At 45.8% G+C, this 24,327-nt stretch overlaps 1 protein-coding gene across 5 annotated transcripts in view; it reads right to left on the reverse strand.

Moving 5' to 3' along the window:
* Positions 1-24,327, reverse strand: part of FAM13A (family with sequence similarity 13 member A) — a 187,625-nt gene that overhangs the window by 73,523 nt on the left and 89,775 nt on the right. The window contains exon 1 of one of the 5 annotated variants that reach the window (XM_084625337.1): positions 2,821-3,241. The exons of 2 other annotated variants lie outside the window; for them this stretch is intronic. In XM_084625337.1, coding sequence (XP_084481463.1) covers positions 2,821-2,849 — 29 coding nt within the window. In that variant the 5' untranslated portion in view covers positions 2,850-3,241. Of the gene's footprint in view, positions 1-2,820; positions 3,242-24,327 lie in introns of those variants that run through there. 2 more of the 5 variants (XM_084625340.1, XM_084625338.1) reach the window with 2 other exon arrangements.

The raw sequence follows: 24,327 nt of genomic DNA on the forward strand, positions 1-24,327 counted from the left end.
CATCTATATATAGTATGAAATGTGTATGTACAGTACACATGGTTATGTGCATAGATAATTATATAATATTCTGTGATATCTAGACAGACCTTCCCCGACATGAATATCTTGATTAGAGCTGGGCAAATTTTTCAGCTGAAACTTTCTTTGCCGAAAAAAGCAGATTTGGGTCAACCAAAACATTTTGCCAACGTGTGTCTATTTTGCCAAAATGAAAACAAAACAAAAACAAAAATTCAGAAGTACTGAAATGGTTCATTTTATCATTTACAAAATGAAATATTTTGATTTTTCGGGCTAGATTCAGATATAGATCAGAGACCAACAGTTGTGGACATGGCATAAACACATCACAGAAAGATGGTCTGGGTCCCCAAGACCTTACAGTCTATTTTGTGCTTATGAGCCCTGGTCCGTGATGCAGAGGTTCATCCACACAGATATCACTGCAGGATTCAGGCCAAAATTTAGTGGTTGCTGGGAAGAGATTTGTTTTCTGAAAAGGGAGAAGGGGACTGAAGCTCATTGCACAAGTGCTTTCATTTGCTGGTCTGTGGAGTAGCACTTGGAAGTTGTCACTAGTCTGCCTAGCCAATGGGAGCAGTGCACTCAGGAATCTAAGGCTCTGTCTTCACTGCTGAAAAAAATACGTTTTACCACAGGATACCGTAACACACATCAGCTCTCCATCTGTAAAGTATTAATGGTGCCAAGGCACTGCACTTTTATCATGAAATAAACTAAGCAAGGTCAACACCTGGTCCCTTGTCTCCGCTACAAAAGGTAAGGCACAGGATCGGAAAGGCACAGTGATTCCTCTGTAAACCCCACCACCACCTTTTTTGCAGTGAAAACACAGTGTAGGAAGAAAGGAGATTTTAAGTTAGGAAGTTTTAGGATGAAAGAATTGTGTGGTGGAGAGAATGATGTTGTAGGGTGCCCGCAGGACTTTATGTGCATCTGTCTAGAGGTTAAGGGAATTTAGGGGGTGTAGAAACCAAGGAGATACAATATTCATGTCTCTATTCTAAACTGTTACTTTAAAATAGGAAACCTAAATGATTCTACACCATGTGCACAGTTTCATCACCGATTAAGAATTTTAAAAAAGCTTCCTTTCTTAATCAACTGCATTATTGTTCAAACACATTGCATTTCTAATTGCTCTCAAGTTAAATCATTTCAACTAACAGAAACAAGGAGCATAGTCAAGACAGCCCTGTGAATAAGAGCTACTTTCCCCAGAAGAGCACACATTTACAGTCAAGAGGCTGCTACAGAGAACACAGTAACAGCCACTGGTTCTGACGGCAGAGAGACAGTATCTTGGAATTGAAATCATCACAGTGAATACTTGATCCTGTAAGGCACAGACAGTACTTCTGTTTCTCTGCAGACATCCACATGAAGGCCTCTTGACTGCATCACTGCAAAACAGAGCTCCTCCACATCTGCCTGCAGAGCTGATTCTCCATGTTCCACAGCACATTGAGTCCAGGAGCAGGGCAATATGGTTTGGACATCAAATTCAATTCCTATTTATCATTGCAAGGAAAATACAGCAACTTTAGAGAAGCTGTTAACGCTAACTCCTTAGAACAATGCTGAAAAAGCACGGATCAATCACTTACTGCATTCACTGGTCTTTAGTTTGCATGAAGGTGAATATTCACCATATTTTATTGAAGAGGAAAGGAAACACACCATTTAGAAAATTAAAACACCAGCCAGCAAAAATATTAATGACATAATCAAAGGACTGATTACATTTCCCCCTTAATTGGTTACATATTTCCATTTTAAGAGCCCAGTTGCAGTTTACCCTACAGTGTTTTAGCACAGACACACATCAGCAGTTGTTTCTAAGGAGCTGTGTGTCCAGGTGCTATGAAAAGAGAACAGTCCAGTGAAAACCCCAGCTTTTCCTGTTTCTAAGGCAACTACAAAGGAGGATTACACCTGACATGTATCTGGATGAAAGTATTCAGAGGATCAGGGCATCTCTAGTTGTGTTCTGTCAGTCCAGCTGTTAATTCTTCGTTACTGCACAACAGCTATACATTACAGGAAAGGGATGGGAACTCCCTGTCCATCAATAGGAGAGAAATTTACAATAGCAAAAAGGGCTTTTAAGCACTCAAATCCCATTGAAAGTTATTTGGGCATCTAAATCTCTTCGTGCCCTTTCAAAATACCCGTCTGTGTCATCATGGTAGGCTCCCTGGAAAGGAATGGGGTCATGTTTGTACTAAGCACTGAAATCAGGGGTGCTGGAACAATTTTTATAGTGGGGGTGCTAAGACCCATTGAACCAAACTGTAAACCCTGGGTATAAGGGAAACCACTGCAAGCCAGGGGGTGCTGCAGCATTTCCCACACCCTTAGTTCCAGCACTTATGACTGAATCCTTCACACAGAAAACAAAGCAAAGATGTGGCTCATATGCTCCAAAGAATTGGTAAAGAAATGGTCAGACACATTCTGTAAACCTGCCTCAGGAACTCTAGAAATTCAGCTATTTGCTATAAAGAATAGGCAAGATATGTTTGAGGTGGAGGAGATTAAGGAGGCAAGTCTAGTATTTTACATTGAGGCTAATCAGGAATAAGATGAACTTTTAAACAACTACACAAGTCTCACGCAGCAATGAAAAAAAAATCATATCCTGTAAACTGTTAGAAAGAAGTCATCCATACATAATATACAGTGCTATTACAATGTACAAGTGCTACTGCCATGGCATCACTCCAACCCTGTTAATGATTAATGTCTACATGAATCTAAATAATAGCTAGTAAAAAAAAAAAACCAGCAATATACCTTTGCAGAGGCATGATTTCACAAGCCATTCCTGAAATGAAAGTTTATATTGGTAACATACAACTGTTTCTTCCCCCAACAGGTTTTTCTCTGCAGCGGAGATCTTCTCACACTAGTGCATTCCTATTTCCTAGCCACAAGAGAGAGGCGCAGGATTAATACTGCAATACGCGACACAGAGAAAACTCACTGGAGGAGAATACAGCAAGCTACTTCCACTCTGGGAAGCTAGCGCCCAAGTACCCTCTCCAAACTTCTGCAAGTAAAAGTAATGCGGTCTGATCTGCTGCTGCAGTACTCCTTGACCTTTTGTTCCAGAGAAGCAGCTGAAGCGTCCAGCCAATCAGGCATCGCAGCTGCAGCAGTTCTGTCTGCCTACCTCCTCCTCTTCTGTGGGCTTGCCAGCCTGGTAACTGGAAACTTTCCCCCACAACGATTCCACTGCTGAGGCTGACAATCAGAGGCCACGGCAACCAATGGCTGCTCCTGAGAAAAACACACGCAGCCTCTTAGGGAGACAAAAGGTTCCAGCAAGGAACTGCATTGGCACGAGGAAGTAATTGCTAGTCCGCCAGACGAAGATCACCAGGAAGATTAAAAACACAACAACATGGGTATCAGCAGCAGCAAGATTTTTGTTTTTTAAATTGACGTGACGACGTGAAAAGGCACAACAGGTCCCTCTAGGGGGAAGCATCCTACGTGATCCCTGTGCATGCCATGCCTGCTTGCATTTCCTGTCGATATTTGTTTTCACCCTGCTGCAGGCATGTCTTCTGCAGATTGCAGTCCTGACTCCAGACCTATGACATCACGTCAGGCACGTAGCTCTCGCTTCTTGCGGGGAGGACAGGAACAGAACATCCTTTGATGCAACTGTGTCCTGCTCTTAATAGACAAAGCCCTGCCACATACACACAATCAATGAATGTCAAACCCAAGTACGCTGGGAAAACAACTGGTTTCTAATGACGAAGGGATTGGATGGGTCCTGAGTCACAATGGAAAAAGAAAAAAATGCATAGCTTTGGGGATTTAAACAGCCATAAAGTCACAGACATGATCCAAGGGAGATCAGAATCCAGTTGTCCTGAAAATGCAAGTTACAGCTGTTGAGCCATTAAGTGGAAGAGATCTTTTTCTTTCCAGTGAATTTTGTGAAAGTCAAAAGTGCCAGGCTGAAAGCCCTGGGGACTGAAATCTGTTTGTCCTCAGAACAGGAAAAAACACAGGAATCAGCAGCACTTCAGTTATTATTTAACTATATACAGCACCTAACACAAAGAGCCCTAATTTCAGTTAGTGTCTCTTGGTGCTACCACAAGGCAAATAATTAATAATAATGTTAACGTAGTGCATAGAGGCCAACCAGGTTAGGCCCTCTTAGTCTACAGTAGAAAGGATGCTATACCAGCAAACCCTCCTAGTCTACATGCAGCTTATACTTGCAAAAGGGTGCTTTTGCTGGTATAGCTTATAATGGTTTCCCGAAAGAAATCAGCTACAGTGGCAGAAGTACTTTTAAACTGGTATAATTTCATCTACACTAAAGCTTTTGCCAGTATAGAAATGTCATTTTAAAAAAAATCACCCCTGAATCGACATTACTGTACTGGCATAAATTGCTAGCACAGATCCCAACCTTAGAGGCTACTGGAAATTCGACATACCTAAGCAAGATGCCAAACTTATATCCTTTGTATTTACAGCACAGATACAATTTCATGAAACAGTGAGCAAAGCCTCTTGCCTAATTCACCATAACTTAACTAGAAGTTTATTTGTGTTTCAAAAATGTCATGAGTGACTAAGAAACACTTGTTTCAGAGTAGCAGCCGTGTTAGTCTGTATTCGCAAAAAGAAAAGGAGGACTTGTGGCACCTTAGAGACTAACAAATTTATTTGAGCATAAGCTTTCGTGAGCTACAGCTCACTTCATCGATGTGCATCCGAAAGCTCACGAAAGCTTATGCTCAAATAAATTTGTTAGTCTCTAAGGTGCCACAAGTACTCCTTTTCTTTTTAAGAAACATTGAAAATACAATGACCTATTCCAGCCATGTGCACAGGTCCATGGTGGAGCTGTGTGTCCTAGTGAATTGGACTAATGGTATAAGACTGAGGGCTTGGCTACACTTGCGAGTTACGGTGCAGTAAAGGAGCCCCGGGCACACTAGCTCACTCCCCATCCACACTGGCAAGGCACGCAGAGCGCTCTGTCTCCGCGGCTACACTGCTGCTGGTCCTGCACCTCACTGCACTGCGAGTGGAATAACGTTTGCTGTGCCCCCGCTGGAGTGCCGCGGCCTCACTGTGGACGCCCTGGTCTGTTAGTGGGCTCTGATCGGCCTCCAGAAACGTCCCACAATGCCTGTGCTAGCCACTCTGGTCATCACTTTGAACTCTACTGCCCTGCCCTCAGGTGACCAACCGTCAGACTTACCATTTAAATTCTCTGGGAATTTTGAAAATCCCCTTCCTGTTTGCTCAGCCAGGCGTGGAGTGCTCTCAGCAAATCTTTCCAAGTGACCATGCCTCCACGCGCCAGGCGATCCATAGTATGGAGCAATGGCGAGGTGCTGGCCTCCCTCAGTGTTTGGGGGAGGAAGCTGTCCAGTCCCAGCTGCGCTCCAGCCGTAGGAATTACAATACCTTCGGGCAGATATCAAGGGGTATGATGGAAAGGGGCCATGACTGCAGTGCAGGTTAAAGTGAAGGAGCTGCAGAATGCCTAGAGCAAAGCCCGCAAGGCAAAAAGCCGCTCCGAAGCTGCCCCTGCGACCTGCCGTTTCTACAAAGAGCTGGACGCGATACTTGGGGCCGACCCCACCTCCACTCCGAGGACCACCATGGACACTTCAAAGCCCAGTTCAACAAGGCAAGAGGAGGAGGAGGAGCAGCAGCAGTAAAGCGGGAGCGAGGGTACTGAGGAGGAGGAAGACACCCCGGAATCCCTAGAGGCATGCAGCCAGGAGCAGTTCTCAAGCCAGGAGGAAGGTAGCCAGTCGCGGTGGCCGGTGCTTGGGGGAAGGATAAACACCAGAGGAGGTTCCCGGTAAGCGGCTTTTATTTTGGGAAGGAAGTTATTCGGTGCGGGCTCTTAGGGTGAGGAGAGTTAGGGCTGCATGCATGCCTAGGTGCGGAATAGGGCATTGACGTGCTCTTTCACATCACGGTAATCGGCCTCAGTGATCTCTTCAAAGGTCTCAGACAGAACTTGGGCAATGCGCTTGCGCAGGTTTCTCGGGAGAGCCACTGTGTTTCTTTTCCCAGTCAGGCTAATTTGTCTGTGCCACTGTGCCGTGAGGGGCGGGGGGACCATTGCTGCACACAGGCGCGCTGCATATGGGCCACGGAAGAAGCCGCATTCAGAAGAAGACCCTCCCTTGCTTCCCAGGTCACCCTCAGCAGCGAGATAGCTTCCAGGATGAACTGCTGTGGAAAATGTGGGGACAGTGTTCAGTATAGGGGCCCCCTGCCGCTGTTGGCTCTCCCCAAGGCACAGAAACCCAGAGGACAGTATAGCTGTAAAACCATCAGTCACACTTGACCCTGTGCTTACTCACAATTTTGGGGCTCCCGTGTGTTATGTGCGCTCGCTTTGGGACAGGCAAATTATGCTATTGTGTAGACTGTGCTTGCTCTTGAGTACGGGGGAATCATTGCTCTGTCTGGCGTGAACAATGCTGCCTCTGTTAAGTGTTGCATTTTGCCTTTACAGATGCAACCTTGAGATCTCAGCCGTCTGTGTTATCAACTGCTGAGAGACTGCAAAGAATCAGGAGGAGGCCACGTAGAAGCAAAGAGGACATGCTGCATGAAGTCATGCAGAATTCAACTAACGAAAACAAAAAAGTGCAGAAGTGGCGGGAGAGTGAAAGGAGGGTCCTCCAGCAGAATGCAGATCGCTGGCACCAAAGCACAGAGCGGCTGATAAGCATCATGGAGCGCCAAGCAGACTCGATCCAGGCGCTTGTAGCCATGCAGGCGGAGCACTACCGCCCCCCTCCCCCTCCGCCCTTGTCCCCAAACTCTTTCCATTGTGCCACCACGTCACCTCCAAACCACTTTCCCCAACATCCGGGTTCTTACCGCCACCTGCTGCCTCCAACACCCGTAGCTTCACCATCCAGCCCTGAAAACTATGACCCTTACGCACTGCACTCAACCCCCATCACCATGCAGTGTAGCCATCCTGAAGTGCAGCACGCATTGCACAGCACTCTAGACAGGACATACACAAATCTGTGATTGTACCGTTCCCCACCCCACCTCGCCCCCTTGCCCTTTGTGATTCCCAAGCAGTTGTGTTGTTTTTCTTTTCAATAAATTGATTTTTTTGGCTTTGAAAACATCTTTATTATTGCATAACGTAAAAGAAACCTTAGCCCAGGAAAGCAACAGGCACTGCAAGTCAGTGTAGCATACGTAGAAAACACAGATTCCTACCGCACTTCACTCCTGTGCAGGGCACCACACCAGACATTTCTGTTGGCTTTCAGCCTCAAATTTCTCCCTCAAGGCATCCCTAATCCTTGCAGCCCTGCACTGGGCCCCTCTAATAGCCCTGCTCTCTGGCTGTTCAAATTCAGCCTCCAGGTGTTGAACCTCCGAGTTCCATGCCTGAGGGAATCTTTCACCCTTCCCTTCACAAATGTTATGGAGGGTACAGCACGCAGATATAACCACAAGAATGCTGTAATCGGCCAGGTCCAGCTTCCCATACAAAGAGCGCCAGCGAGCCTTTAAACAAGCAAACTCGTGTCATATGCGTTACTCGAGTTGATATCATCGTTGGAGTCCTCGCTGTCACTTTGAATCTTAAGGAATAACTTGACTGCCAAACGTGACGTGCTGGTGAGACTCGTCAGCATATTCCTCAGCAGTTCAGGCTCCATTCCCGCAGAGCGAAAGGGAAGACAGAGCACGCAGTACAAAAACTGTTGAAAGATGGTGCCAAATGTGAACGGAAGCAAAGGGAATGCTGGGATGCAAACCGATGTATCAAGGGGCATTGGGACAGGACCCAGAATGCCCCGCACTCCCCACCCCCTTCCCACAAGCCACAGGGCCAGAACGGGAAGAGGTGGTCTGTGGGATAGCTGCCCACAATGCACCGCTCCCAATGCCACTGGTGTGGCCACATTTGCGGCACCTGCAGTGTGTTTGCAGCTGTCAGTGTGGACAGACTGCAGCACTTTCCCTACTGTGCTGTACGAAGGTGGGTTTAACTCACAGCGCTCTACATCTGCAAGTGTCGCCATGCCCTGAGATTACAACCAAACTGCCTCCCTTTGACACCGACTAGCTGCAAAGGGATTCTCAAGGAATTACTGCTATCCTCAGCAATGTGTACCAATGTTTCTAAAGGCATTTCGAATGCACCAGCCCGAAGTGATCTCTTTAAACCTTAATAATGATAAATAATCATCATCATCTATTATTTGTATTGTGGTAGTGCCAAGGAGTCCCTGTCATGGACCAGGGCCCCACTGTGCTAGGCGCTGTACAAACACAACAAAAACATGGTCCCTGCCCCAAAGAGCATAAGCTTTAATGCCAGAAATCAGTCTCTTAAGAAAAAGGGGCCAAATTGAAACCTAATATACACAAGCACAACTCTAGTAACTTCAACAGAGTTGCATCAGGTTTGAATCTGGCCCAGTAGCTTTTTCTAATGTAAACACCCTTCAGTGTTCAAAAATTATATAGAAAAAGCATCAAAATAACTGAATCTTTGCGATAAATTGAGCAGATAAATATTCTCATTACTTGTACATTTTTTCTAATATTTTACTGTATATACAGTGACTGCCATTGATATCAAAAAGATCCTAAAGTGCTTTAGTAATTAGACACATCTCTGAAATGCAGACATCTCTGATGCTGAGGGTAAAAGGCACACATCACACTACACAAAAGTGCAAGGAGTGAAATTCTCATCAAGTACACAGCATACACTCCATACTCTTATGAAAAATACCACGAGATCTTTTACACGCACACACACACCCACACACACACCCTTCATTTAAGGAATCTCTCTCTAGCCTGACTCGTGTGTTCTACTTTACTACTTCTATCCTGGTTTTAAAATCCATGTATCAGGATAGACGTATTCAATACCAGGGAACGAACAGAACAGGGCAATCATCAAGTGGTCCATCCCCTGTCATCTAGTCCTAGCATCTGGCAGTCAGAGGCCGAGGGACAACCCAGAGCACGGGGTTGCAGATTTGATTTCTCCTCTCCAACCACACAGAGGATCTGAGTCATAGGCGCCAACTCTGTGGGAGCTCCCCCGGCTTCCCTCAGTGCCTTCGGCCCGCCGGTGGCCCTGTTGATCAATTCCTCCCCTGTCCTTCTCAGTGCCTCCTGCAGCCACGGAACAGCTGTTCTGTGGTATGCAGGACGTGCTGGGAGAGAGGGGAAGGAGCAGGGACAGGTCACGCTTGGGGGAGGGAAGAGGCAGGGCGAGGTTGGGGCCTTGGGGGAAGAGGCGGGTGGGGATAGGGCTTGAGGAAGGGGTGGAATGGGGGCGGGAAGAGGCGGGGTGGGTGAGTGGGGGAGTCTTGGAAGAAGGGGTGGAGTGGGGTGGGGTGGAGTGGGCTGAGGAGGGGGTAGGGCAGAAATTGAGAACCCCCCCCAGTAGAGGAAGTTGGCGCCTATGATCTGAGTAAATCTGTTTTAACAAGGAGATTATATTATTAATAATACTTTATATGGATTTTGTTTTATTTACATCTTGGGCTCTTCAAGACAGTGACTGACTCTTACTCTGGGTATATACAAGGCCCAGTGCAATGGAGCCTCAATCTCAGCTGGCGCCCCTTGCCACGAGCGTAATGCAAATAAATAATAAATAGTTTACACGGTATTCAACAATACAAAGCCAGGCTCTATACAGTGGAGGAGAATAGACAGGAACTGCACATTTCAAATGGTACAAGGAAAGTGCACTGAAGCAACAGCACAGGTTAGTTTTACTGATGTTCCCAATATGTCCCTTCTGACTTGGTCTGCCAACTTTCCAATTTCTTAAGATTGGACACTACACCCTCCCACCCATTGCTTGATCCTCCCCTGCCCTACCCCCTGCTGGTTCCAGTCTCTCCCCCCTCTCTCAGGACTTTCCTGTGCCCTGCAGAGTCAGGCTTGGAGCTGACCCAGAGCCTGCTTGCCTGCCTAGTTAGGAGTTGCAGGTAGGAGGTGGCCCTGGCTGAGAAGGGGCTGGTATGGGTTGACTACCCGGTGCCCGCCCCACGGTGCTCTGGCCCCTCCCAATCCCCAGGCCAGGCTGGCAGGGGGCAGGCTGGTGGTGGCATTTGCAGGCAGCAATCCTCCTGTTTCAGTGCCCTTGCAAGTGGTAACTGGACTTTTGGTGTCCGGTCAGTACTTTTGACCGGACGCCTTACAGGTTCCCCTTCGACCGGACTTTCTGGTCGAAAACTGGGCACCTGGCAATCCTACTTCTGATGCCCTCAAAATCTGCTGCCTCCACATACTCTGGCGCTGCTGCCAATGGCAAACTAAAACCCTGACCCCTCGATCTTCATGTTCCAAGATGAGGAAAGCTGGGGGGGAAAATAAGCTGGGACCACCAATGGTGGGATGCGTCGGGTCACTAACCAGTTGTTCTAGGACACTGGGGTCTTGGAAAACAAATTCTCTGATACCTGGAACATGATCCTGCATTCAAGGGACACTGAGGCAGGCATGTAGAGAGTTTCTGGCATCCCCGCATTACCCACTGGCCAAGAATTCCCAGGAAATGAGCAATGACTTTGCTGCCACATCTAAAATAAATAAATAAAAAAACCACTGTGCAGCAAAAGTTACTCCTTGGAAATGGATGATTTTGCTTGTTGGATAGGGATTAAAGGAAGGGATAAATAGTGCCCTTGGTCATTCCCATTTAGGAGCTAAAATTCTAGTGATCTATGGGCTGGTTCTAACACAGTGGTTCCAACCCCATCTTGTTACCCTGATTTAATATCAAAAAGAAAAGGAGTGGCACCTTAGAGACTAACCAATTTATTTGAGCATGAGCTTTCGTGAGCTACAGCTCACTTCATCGGACGCATACCGTGGAAACTGCAGCAGACTTTATAACACACAGAGATCATGAAACAATACCTCCTCCCACCCCACTCTCCTGCTGGTAATAGCTTATCTAAAGTGATCATCAAGTTGGGCCATTTCCAGCACAAATCCAGATTTTCTCACCCTCCACCCCCCCCACACACAACATTGACAGCATTGGCCTAAAGAGACATTAAGGCCCAGAGGAGCCAGACACAGACTCAGGGGAAGCTATGGCCAGAGTCTGTTAACTACATGTTTAAAGCTTCCATATGGATGTAGATCATATGAATTAGTCATGAGCAGTCAGATCCTTTGAGAACCAAAAGACCCCCAGGGATTAGCACAGGTTTGCCAGACATCAGACAAGGATGCCTAAAATCTACACCTCCTGGTCCCTCACAGCAGGAGAAGGAAGAGTTTGCATTGAAAAAACAAAACAGAACAAAAACAATGGACAGTCCTGCAGACACACAGGAGCAGGGTGTGTGTCATGGAAACACATAAAAGAGGCTAATAAACTGAGAAGTGGCTCTGCTTTAGTGTGTTAAGCTGTTTGTTTTATGCTTGCTACTATTGACAGGCTCACTGGAAGGTCACTAGCAATGCTTCTGTAGATTGTTTCAGATGTAGTGCTCTGTGGCGTAACAATCACACCCATGCACATTATAAAGTGGTTCTGGTTTTTAAAAAAAGAGCAGCAGTGCTGACATAGGCTTCTCCGCCCTTTCAGATCCTGGGTGTTATTATTGACCTTTCTCTCAGGTAAGTGACTATTTGCAACACACAAACCTCCATGGTTTCCTGTTAAATTAAATGTGTTTTTATTTATCTAAAACCAAGCACAAGATAAGAGGAAGATTTACATAATCTTATATATAAAATTGCTCTTGATCTTAAAAAACCCTTGCATAGTATAGTTTCCTGACTTGATATTAAATGCACCTGATATTTATCAGGCAGTGTTCTATTTTTCATATAAAACAGCAATTACTGCCATATGATGTTTCTATAAATCCAGGTACAGTAGAACCTCAGAGTTATAAACGCCAGAGTTACGAACTGACCCATCAATGACACATCTCATTTGGAACTGGAGATGGCAATCAGGCAGCAGGAGAGACAAACGAACAAAAGTAAATACAGGACAGTACTGTGTTAAATGTAAACTACTAAATACATAAAGGGAAAGCAGCATTTTTCTTCTGCATAGTAAAGTTTCAAAGCTTTCAAAGTTTCAAAGTCAATGTTCAGCTGTAAGCTTTTGAAAGAACACCCATAACATTTTGTTCAGAGTCACAAACAACCTCCATTCCTGAGGTGTTCAGAACTCTGATGTTCTACTGTATTGCCAACAGAATGCTAAATCAGCTTTAAAAAAAAAAATCAGCTCCCACATTTAACTCAAAGTCTATTGATTGCAGAGAATTTTCAGATGAAAGGGGAGGTGATAATTACCAAAAGATTAACTTGGAAATTTGCATCAGAAGAGGACCATTCCTGGCATTATTCTAAAATAAGTTGTAGGGCTCAGGCGAGTATGCTTAAAGCTCCCTACAAAGCCACCACTTTCAAACTCAGCTTCACCCTCTTTGTGCCTTTTCCCCATGGTGTTTCCCTTCAAGGGGCCTTCACTTCCTGCACCCCTTCCCTCAGCTGAATCTTTAACATTTCTAAAATGCTAAGTCTGCGGCAAGGTATCATGGCTCTTGTTTCCCCACACGTTCGCTGGCACAAAACTTTAATGCCCATTAAGTGCAGAGAGATCAAAGATAGAGAAACCTAACTTTTGGCCTTTTGCTAGAAGCCCTGTTTTCCCAAGGCTTTAATTATTTCTGGAGTAAAGGCAACTTTAAGAATCAAATGGTGTAGACATTGGAAAATGTGAAAAAGAGTCAAAAAAGAGTCAAGTTGCAGTGGGGAGGTTTAGGTTGGATATTAGGAAAAACTTTTTCACTAGGAGGGTGGTGAAACACTGGAATGCGTTACCTAGGGAGGTGGCAGAATCTCCTTCCTTAGAAGTTTTTAAGGTCAGGCTTGACAAAGCCCTGGCTGGGATGATTTAATTGGGGATTGGTCCTGCTTTGAGTGGGGGGTTGGACTAGATGACCTCCTGAGGTCCCTTCCAACCCTGATATTCTATGATTCTACTCTATGGGACTGAGATCAGCCATGTCTATGGCTAGGACTATCTGCTATTCAAACTGGGGTAAGTCACACCAGTGCAAACCTGCATTGACACTGGTGCAGTGCATCACTGGGGATTTTATCCCATTACTACGTTTGTGTAGCTACACCAGTGCAAAATTCCCTTATCCTTGATCTCTCAGCACGAGTCATTTCTCACTATACACTATGCAGACCAGGAACACTTTATGTCACAAACCAAAAACCTCTGCTTGTTGATATTTCATATTGGAGATATAGATATATATATCTATATATATAGATGTATAGGTATATATATATATACACACACCTATACATCTATATATATCTCCCTCCTTTTACAGTAGCTACCTGTAATAGTAATATCAGATTGGACAATGCATATTTAATTTGAAGTCATTTCACTATCTTAAATGTAGCAGAGATTTTTTTCGGTCTCCCAATCATACTTTTAAATTATGCTCCCACACAATTGAGGCTAGTTATCACACGTAAAACTTGAGCAACACACAAGTTTTGTTGTTGTTGATTGTTGTCTGTACTTGTTAAATCTGTTTCCAAGACTAAACGAAATAAAGTCTCTTATGCATGTTTTAATCTCTCTATGAAATTTCTATTGCTTAAGCTGGCAAAAACTAATTTGCCTGCAGTAGGAGTACATTTCACAAGCTGTGTGCTTATCATGGGATAAATGGCATCACCACCTCAAGAGAACATCAGCTCGAGGTTTATCCCTACCATATATCAGGAAGGGCTCAGAGTGGAATCAACCAACATTCTTACATGAGAGGCAAAATGGCCTAGTGGACAGAGCTTTGGCATGGGAGAACTTGGGTTCTATTTCCACTAGCCTGGTGGATCGACTTGGGCAAGTCATGTCACCTCTCCAAAGCTCAGTTTCTCATCTATAAAATGGGGATAATACTCTCCTCCTTTGTAAGCACTTTGAGAACGACTGCTGAAAAGATGTAAGAGCTAGGCATTGTTATGATGCAACCCCTACTCTCATACACAAAGGTGTGTGCGCTTGCATAGAAAGAGTATAGGCACGATAGAAATTAGCTAGTTTGGGCAGGGACACGGCCTTCTTTTGTACCTATACTGCTCTTAGCATATTGTATGCACTAGCAGAAATAAACAACAAAAAATGAGTGAAAAAAAAGTAAAAGTGTCTGAGGCCAAAATATTCCAACTGGGTTACTTAAAACTAGGCATCTAAATCCATATCGGCACCCAAATTTGAACAACTTGCACTCAATCTTCTATCAAGGTTTCTTCAAAAAAAAAAAAAAAAAAAAAAGACACCGGCTGAGACAACACACAAATAATCTCAGCTTCCCAAAAATCAACATTTAGAGGTTGAACATAAGGATTTGGACAGAAAGCATCATGGCAATCATTATTATACTGTTGCTTTCTCCTCTTTCCTTACTTTAAACACTTTACTGCATTGTAAGTATTTTCCCCAGAGTATGAAAAGAGACAAGAGACCAGGAACTGTGAACAGCACAGAAGTAGGAGGTTGAGGAAATAACTGATCTACTTAATGGATTTTATAAGGATGCATCCGATGCAGTGAGCTGTAGCTCACAAAAGCTTATGCTCAAATAAATTGGTTAGTCTCTAAGGTGCCACAAGTCCTCCTTTTCTTTTTGCGGACACAAACTAACACGGCTGCTACTCTGAAACCTGTCTTTATAAGGATTGTGGCGGTGTCTGCCACTTGAAAAGCAGTATAGCATTTATCCAGTGCCTCCCTTCACTGTGATACACACATAAGATACCCACTGAAAAAATAAGATCCTGACTGTTCTGATGAAACTTTTAGTTAAAGCTAAAGATCAGTTCTGTGCCTCTTAAACACTGCTTTAATATTTAGTAAATTATGTAGTAGCTTCTCCTTTTCGGAAACATCACATGTGAAGCAGTGATATAAGCACCTCCTAATCAGATGCCTGATGGAAGTCTGATGTATGTTACAAGGAAAAGAAAATATCTAAACAACTTAAAAAAATAACCCAATACTAATTGTGAACACAATGGATAGGTGCAGTTTTTGGTGTAATATAATTTGTGAATGTAAATGATGGCATTTCTATGTGAAAAATCCATTGGAAACAGTTTTGCTTATGTAAGATGGTCCCTGTGCATAATCAAAACACTGTGTGCATATAAATAGAAGGTGCATTTTCAAAACGTAACCCTTAATCGTCCACGTAAAGTAGCCTGAATATCCCATTTAAACAGTCCTGTCCAAAATAGCTATATATATTGCATGGGATTCAGTTTATTTCAAAAGGATGAATGAATAACTGATAGATCTCAAAGCGTAACTGTAAACAGGGAACTGTCATCAAGCAGGTGTGTTTATACGCAGGCCTCGCAGGACTTAGTTCTTGGCCCTACACTATTTTAAACATTTTTATCAATGACCTGGAAGAAAACATTACTGATCAAGTTTGCAAATGACAAAGACTGTGGTAGTGGTAAAAAATGAAGAGGACAGGTCAGTGATGCAGAGCAATCTGGATCACTTGGTGAACAGGAAGCAAGCAAACAATCATAGAAATGTAGGGCTGGAAGAGACCTCAAGAGGTCATCTAGTCCATCCCCCTGTGCTGTGGCAGAATTAAATAAACCCAGACCATCCCTGACAGATGTTTGTCTAACCTGCAATGGCAGGGATTCCACAACCACATTTCAGAACAGCCAAACAAAGTCACACATCTAGAAACAAAGAATGCAGGCCATATTTACAGGATAGGGGACTCTACTGTGGGAAGCACTGACTTGGATAAAGACGTGGAGGTCATGGTGGCTAATCCACCTGAACATGAGCTCCCAGTGCAACACTGGCTAAATGGGCTAATGTGATCCTTGGAGGTATAAGTAGGAGTAGGAAGGCTATATTACCTCTGTATTTGGCACAATACAACTGCAACTGGAAAATTCTGTCAAGTTCTGGTGTCCACATCCAGGATTAAAAGATTGGAACACATGCCTTTTGGCAAAAGACGCAAGGAGTTCCATCTGTTTAGCTTAACAAAGAGAAGGTTAAGGAGTGACCTGATGAACACAGTCTTTTAGGATCTACATGGGGAACAAAAATTTGATAAAAGAGGGCTCTTCAATCTAGCAGATAAAAGTATAACTATATCTAATGGCTGGAAGCTGAGCTAGACAAATTCAGATTAGAAATATGATTTTAAAAATTAACAGTGAGGGTAATTAACCACTGAAACAACTTACCAAGGGTTGTGGTGGATTCTCTTTTGCTGGAAAATTTTAAATCACAATTAGATGTTTTACTAAGAGATATGCTTGTTTAACCACAGATACTCGGCTCAAAGCAGGAATTAATTAATGGAAGTCCTAAAGCCTGTTTTATGCAGGGAGGTCAGACAAGATGATCACAATGGTCCTTCAAAATTTATGAGTCTATGAATGAAGTGACCCTATGAATAGAAGCCGACTCTGTGGGTGCTCGGGGCTGGAGCACCCACAGGGAAAAAATGGTGGGTGCTGAGCACCCAATGGCAGCCTCCCTATCAGCTTCCCCTCAACCCCCCAGCGCTGTATCACTGACCTGTCCTCATTTTTCACCACAACCACAGTCTTTGTCATTCGCAAACTGAAGTTCAGGGATGATCCATTTCTCTGCATAAAATTCTTCCCACACCAAAAAAAAACAAACAAAAACACCCTGCATCCATTTCACTGTTTCCCATTCCCAAAATAACTCCAACAATCATGACACACAGGCCACTCACAAAACACTCACTTTTTCCCTCGTGCTCCAGACCTCCTATCTCTCCACCCACTATACTTCCTAAAACACCTCACAGAAGTTCTTAAGGTGTCAGCCCATCAGGCAATTGATTCTTACTGTAGTAGAGGTGGTGAATGATGATGATCATCCTGTGGAAACTGGCTGAGATGTGACTAGTTGTGGGGGGTGAAGAAGAATGTATTGGGTGTCTGGTGGTAGGCTGGATGGTAAGTGGCCGAGTACCCTGTTGGGAATATGTCCCTTTGGTTCTAGAAGTGAGCAGCTCTCCCCTGACTACTAGTAGTCTCCCGTAGCTGGTGACAATATAGAAGGCTCTCTCTCCAGATGATTAATGAGGATCAGGTGGATGTGAGTGTGAGCAGTTCCTAGCCCGTGCTAGAGGAAGTGTGGGGCTCCAGACTTGCTCCCAGGACCAGCTCTTCACATTCCAGGCTGGAGCTGGGCAAGGAGGCACCACTGATGGAAGGGGTGGGGCTGCAGGACTCAGATTTAGGGCAGCAACAGCAGTTTAGCTCCGACTCTTCTTTTCTTCTCACTGCACTGAGCTGCTCCTGGGCGGGACGATGTTTCTGAGAGCTGTTTGGTATGTGTGTACCTGGTGAGTCTGAAACCTGGAGAATTTATGCAAATGATGCAATAGTTCAATTGACATATCTGAGGAATACACATGACCCCACTGGCCTGCTCTGGGTTTGCTTCTTTCTGTTTTCATTTTCTGCTCCTGCCCCCTCACCACAGTACCTGTTGCTCTGCTACAGTAACAAGAATACCACAGCAGTCAGTTAAAATAAAATAATGTTACTAGCCATTTAGGTGTCCTAGAGACAGTGAAAGATAAATACAAACTTAAGTTAAACACTTGGAAATAGGACTTTTAAACCATTGTTCACTGACACCTGATGAGTGGGCGGGGGGGTGTCTCATGTCAGAAACTTCAGCAGCCACCAAAAGAGGGCAAACAAATAACATAGACATCCGGGGGTGTGGGGGCAGGGGGACCATATCCCTGAGATTTCTGGTTCGTTCAGGGGGGACTGTCTCTCTGGGTACTGGTTTAGACTCACCTGCCTAGCTCAGTGAGAGATGGGATCCTCGAGGCCAATTCCAGCCCCTGCTCTGCCATTACTGCTGGTCCTGCTCTTCTCACCACAGCTCTCACTGTGAAAGCCCCTCCCTGCTACACAAGGGGAGCTACACACACTACCTGCAATACAATGCATAATCTCTGTACTCTGCAAAGTGGGGGCGAGATGCTCTGCCCCCATGCTTCTAGTCTCTCTGGCCTCACCGAGGTTGCACTGTCCCTAGATTAAAGCTGAGACGACAGAAAGCAGAAGCATTTGAGAGTACAGCATCTCACCTCCACTTTCTGTTTAAGTCTCCTTGTTTTCCCAGGAGATTCAGCCCTGGTCTACACTAGGAGTTGAGGTCGAATTTAGCAGCATTAAATCAATTTAACCCTGCACCCGTCCACACGACGAAGCCCTTTTTCTCGACTTAAAGAGCTCTTAAAATCGATTTTCTTACTCCACCCCCGACAAGGGGATTAGCGCCAAAATCGGCATTGCTGGGTCGAATTTGGGGTACTGTGGACACAATTAGATGGTATTGGCCTCCGGGAGTTATCCCAGAGTGCTCCATTGTGACCGCTCTGGACAGCATTCTCAACTCAGATGCGCTGGCCAGGTAGACAGGAAAAGGCCCGCGAACTTCTGAATGTCAATTTCCTGTTTGGCTAGCATAGCAAGCTGCAGGTGACCATGCAGAGCTCATCAGCAGAGGCGACCATGATGGAGTCCCAGAATTGCAAAGGAGCTCCAGCATGGACCGAGCGGGGAGGTACGGGATCTGATTGCTGTATGGGGAGAGGAATCCATGCTATCAGAACTACGTTCCAGTTTTCGAAATGCCAAAACATTTGTCAAAATCTCCCAGGGCATGAAGGACAGAGGCCATAACAGGGACCCGAAGCAGTGCCGCGTGAAACTTAAGGATCTGAAGCAAACCTACCAGAAAACCAGAGAGGCGAACGGCCGCTCCGGGTCAGAGCCCCAAACATGCCGCTTCTATGATGAGCTGCATGCCATTTTAGGAGGTTCAGCCACCACTACCCCAGCCGTGTTGTTTGACTCCTTCAATGGAGATTGAGGCAACACGGAAGCAGGTTTTGGGGACGAGGAAGATGATGATGATGAGGTTCTAGATAGCTCACAGCAAGCAAGCGGAGAAACCGGTTTTCCAGACAGCCAGGAACTGTTTCTCACCCTGGGCCTGGAGCCAGTACCCCCCGAACCCACCCAAGGCTGCCTCCCGGACCTGCCAGGTGGAGAAGGGACCTCTGGTGAATGTACCTTTTAAAATACTATATATGTTTAATATATAGTCTTTTAATGCATGTTTAATGATTAATTTGCCCTGGCATTCGCAGCTCTCCTGGATGTACTCCCAAAGCCTTTGCAAAAGGTTTCTGGGGAGGGCAGCCTTATTCCATCCACCATGGTAGGACACTTCACCACTCCAGGCCAGTAGCACATACTCGGGAATCATTGTAGAACAAAGCATTGCAGTGTATGTTTGCTGGCGTTCAAACAACATCCGTTCTTTATCTCTCTGTGTTATCCTCAGGATAGTGATATCATTCATAATCACCTGGTTGAAATAGGATGCTTTTCTTAAGGGGACATTCAGAGGCGCCCATTCCTGCTGGGCTGTTTGCCTGTGGCTGAACAGAAATGTTCCCCACTGGTAGCCACGGGGAGGGGAGAGGGGGGAGGGGCTAGCCACACGCTGGGGGTAGGCAAAATGTGAGCTTGGAACAAAAGCACATGTACTATGTATGTAATGTTAACAGCAAGGTTTACCGTGAAAGAGTGTACCCACTGTTCTATAAAATGTGTCTTTTTAAATACCACTGTCCCTTTTTTTTTCTCCACCAGCTGCATGTGTTTCAAGGATCACAGGATCTTCTCCTCCCCAGAGGCTAGCGAAGATCAGAAGGCGAAAAAAACGCACTTGCGATGAAATGTTCTCTGAGCACATGCTGTCCTCCCATACTGACAGAGCACAGACGAATGCATGCAGGCAGACAATGTCAGAGTGCAGGAAAGCACAAAATGACCGGGAGGAGAAGTGGCGGGCTGAAGAGAGGGCTGAAGCTGAAAGGTGGTGGCAGCGTCATAAGAGGAGGCAGGACTCAATGCTGAGGCTGCTGGAGGATCAAACTAATATGCTCCAGCGTATGGTTGAGCTGCAGGAAAGGCAGCAGGAGCCCAGACCGCCGCGACAGCCCCTGTATAACCAACCGCCCTCCTCCCCAAGTTCCATAGCCTCCTCACCCAGACAGCCAAGAATGCGGTAGGTGGCCCTCCAGCCACCCAGCCACTCCACCCCAGAGGATTGCCCAAGCAACAGAAGGCTAGCATTCAATAATTTTTAAAGTTTTAAACTTTTAAAGTGCTGTGTGGCCTTGTCCTTCCCTCCTCCACCACCCCTCCTAGTGCTTCTCTCCTCCACCACCCCTCCTGGGCTACCTTGGTAGTTATCCCCCTATTTGTGTGATGAATTAATACAGAACGCATGAATGTGAAGCAACAATGACTTTATTGCCTCTGCAAGCGGTGATTGAAGGGAGGAGGGGAGGGTGGTTAGCTTACAGGGAAGTAGAGTGAACCAAGGGGCGGGGGGTTTCATCAAGGAGAAACAAACAGAACTTTCACACCGTAGCCTGGCCAGTCAAGAATCTGGTTTTCAAAGCTTCTCTGATGCGCACCGCACCCTCCTGTGGTCTTCTAACCTCCCTGGTGTCTGGCTGTGCATAACCAGCAGCCAGGCTATTTGAGTCAACCTCCCACCTCGCCGCAAATGTCTCCCCCTTACTCTCATAGATATTGTGGAGTGCACAGCAAGCAGTAATAACAGTGGGAATATTGGTTTTGCTGAGGTCAGTAAACTGCGCCAGCGCGCTTTTAAACATCCAAATGCACATTCTACCACCATTCTGCACTTGCTCAGCCTGATAGTTGAACCGCTCCTGACTACTGTCCTTGCTGCCTGTGTACAGCTTCATGAGCCATGGCATTAAGGGGTAGGCTGGGTACCCAAGGATAACTGTAGGCATTTCAACATCCCCAACGGTTATTTTCTGGTCTGGGAATAAAGTCCCTTCCTGCAGCTTTTGAAACAGACCAGAGTTCCTGAAGACGCGAATGTCATGTACTTTTTCCGGCCATCCCATGTTGATGTTGGTGAAACGTCCCTTGTGATCCACCAGTGCTTGCAGCACTATTGAAAAGTACCCCTTGCGGTTTATGTACTCGCCGGCTTGGTGCTCCAGTGCCAAGATGGGGATATGGGTTCCATCTATGGCCCCACCACAGTTAGGGAATCCCATTGCAGCAAAGCCATCCACTATGACCTGCACATTTCCCAAGGTAACTACCCTTGGTATCAGCAGATCTTTGACTGCATTGGCTACTTGCATCACAGCAGCCCCCACAGGTGATTTGCCCACTCCAAATTGATTCCCGACTGACCGGAAGCTGTCTGGCTTTACAAGCTTCCACAGGGCTATCGCCTCTCGCTTCTCAACTGTGAGGGCTGCTCTCATCTTGGTATTATTGCACCTCAGGGCAGGGGAAAGCAAGTCACAAAGTTCCATGAAAGTGCCCTTACGCATGCGAAAGTTTTGCAGCCACTGGGGATCGTGCCAGACCTGCAATACTATGCGGTCCCACCAGTCTGTGCTTGTTTCCCACGCCCAGAATTGGTGTTCCACACATGAACCTGCCCCATTAGCACCATGATGCCCACACTGCCAGGGCCCGTGCTTTGAGAGAAGTCTGTGTCCATGTCCTCATCACTGTCGTCATTGCACTGACGTTGCCTACTCACCCAGTTTTGCTTTGCCAGGTTCTGGTGCTGCATATACTGCTGGATAATGCGTGTGGTGTTTAATGTGCTCCTAATTGCCAAAGTGAGCTGAGCGGCCTCCATGCTTGCCTTGGTATGGCGTCCGCTCAGAAAAAAGGCGCGGAACGATTGTCTGCCGTTGCTCTGACCGAGGGAAGGGCGACTGACGACATGGCTTACAGGGCATTAAAATCAACAAAGGGGGTGGCTTTGTGAGAAACTGAATGGCCCCCTCAAGGACAGAACTCAAAACTGGGTTTAGCAGGCCATTGATTTCACGGAGGTAGGGAGGGAGGGAGGAGAAAATGAATACAAAACAAATCTGGTCTATTTCTTGTTTTGAGCCACTTTGTGCAGGAAATGGCCCAACTTGATTATCATGCACACTGTGTAGAGAGTTGTCACTTTGGATGGGCTATCACCAGCAGGAGAGTGAATTTGTGTGGGGGGGATGGAGGGTGAGAAAACCTGGATTTGTGCTGGAAATGGCCCAACTTGATGATCACTTTAGATAAGCTATTACCAGCAGGAGAGTGGGGTGGGAGGAGGTATTGTTTTATATTCTCTGTGTGTATATAAAGTCTGCTGCAGTTTCCACGGTATGCATCCGATGAAGTGAGCTGTAGCTCACGAAAGCTCATGCTCAAATAAATTGGTTAGTCTCTAAGGTGCCACAAGTACTCCTTTTCTTTTTGCGAATACAGACTAACACGGCTGTTACTCTGAAACAATTCATCTACCTTTATACACCTTGCTGGCAGCAGACTGTGCAGTATGACCGCTAGCCATCATCATCTCCTGGGTGCTCGGCAGAAGACGGTGCAGTATGACTACTGGCCATCGTCTTCTGCTGGCTGCTGATTAAAAGACAGTGCACTGCCGGTAGGACTCAATCGCCATGAGACGAAACTTAAAAGGGAAATGACCTGGCTGAGACACTCCCATGTTTGCCCAGGCGCCCCTGACCTCATCGAGGTTGGTTAAAAGAGCACCCAGGACTATGTCGACGATGGCTACCAGTCACACTGCACTGTCCGCTGCCAAAAGGCAATAAACTGTTGCTGTGTAGCAATGCAGTACCACGTCTCCCAGCACCCAGGAGACATACGGTGATGGTTAGCTGAGCGGGCTCCATGCTTGCCGTGATATGGTGTCTGCACAGGTAACTCAAGAAAAAAGGTGCAAAATGATTGTCTGCCGTTGCTTTCACGGAAGGAGGGAGGGAAGGGGGGCCTGATGATATGTACCCAGAACCACCCGCGACAATGTTTTAGCCCCATCAGGCACTGGGATTTCTACCCAGAATTCAAATGGGCGGCGGAGACCGCAGGAACTGTGGGATAGCTACCCACAGTGCAACGCTCCGGAAGTTGACTCTAGCCTCGGTACTGTGGAAGCGCTCCGCCGACTACATGCACTTAGAGCATTTGTGTGGGGACACACACAATCGACTGTATAAAAACGCTTTCTACAAAACTGACTTCTATAAATTTGACCTAATTTCGTAGTGTAGACATACCCTCAGACTCCTAATTAGGAGCTAAAGAGAGAGCTTCCGAAATCAGGAGCCTGACAGGGAAGATAGGAGACTTCACAGGTGTGTGTAGAAGCATTTATTGTGATCGTACATGCAAATGCATGTGCAGGTGGCTAGTTATGCATCTAGGTACCCGTTTCAGGAGGGAAGGTCTTGGTGCAGAAGTTATTGAGTGAAGTTCTTTGGCCTGTTATATCAGAGCAGGTGGTCATAATGGTCCCTTCAGGCCTTAAAAATCTATGAGTCTATTAATCTAATCCTGAGTGGTGTCTTTCCATGCTACATGTAGCACGGAATACAAATAAATAAAATAACACACAAGATCCCATAGAGGTGTGACGCTTCTAGATAGAAAGCTAACTACTCCTCCAGCACAGTGGCACCGATGATTAAAAACAGACTTTTTTCATGCAGACTAAGAGCATATTTAACATTAAGCAGATTTAACATCAATTTTGCTTGAAAATAGTGAACAATTATTCTCTCAGGGGTGGAGAGGGTTTACCACTGGGTGAAATGCTAGTGCAGATACGGCCCTGGAGCCTGGAACCATTTTTATAACCTTCTTGAGCACAAGGGACTGCTACCAAGTGGCTGGGGAATGCAGAGGTTGTGTGATGATAGTACCACAGACATAGCAGCTTTCCCAAAGACAGTGAGGAAAGACAAGATAAGGGTGAGCCCATGATGATGAGAAAGCCATTCTCTGGTTGCTAGTTAGAGCTGGCAGAATGCAAGGCCAAGCAAATACATTCAGGCACTGCAATGTAAACTCGCCATCAGAGCTCTCGGGATAATTCTGCCTTAGTCAGCCCCTGTGATGCCATTCCTAAGTGCAATGCTTCATTGACATTGATTGGCTAGAATGAGCTGATTTTGCCTGCCTTTGCAATGACAAACACTTTGAATATTAACTGCGGCAGGTGGGATTTTTGAAAGTGCTCATTACTCACCTAACTCTGCTCCTAGCAATGACAACTGTAAAACTCGCCCTGATTTCAGAGGGAACAAGTCCACTCTA

This window comes from Lepidochelys olivacea, assembly GCF_965140295.1.
Source record: "Lepidochelys olivacea isolate rLepOli2 genome assembly, chromosome: 4".
Taxonomy (NCBI): Eukaryota; Metazoa; Chordata; order Testudines; family Cheloniidae; genus Lepidochelys; species Lepidochelys olivacea.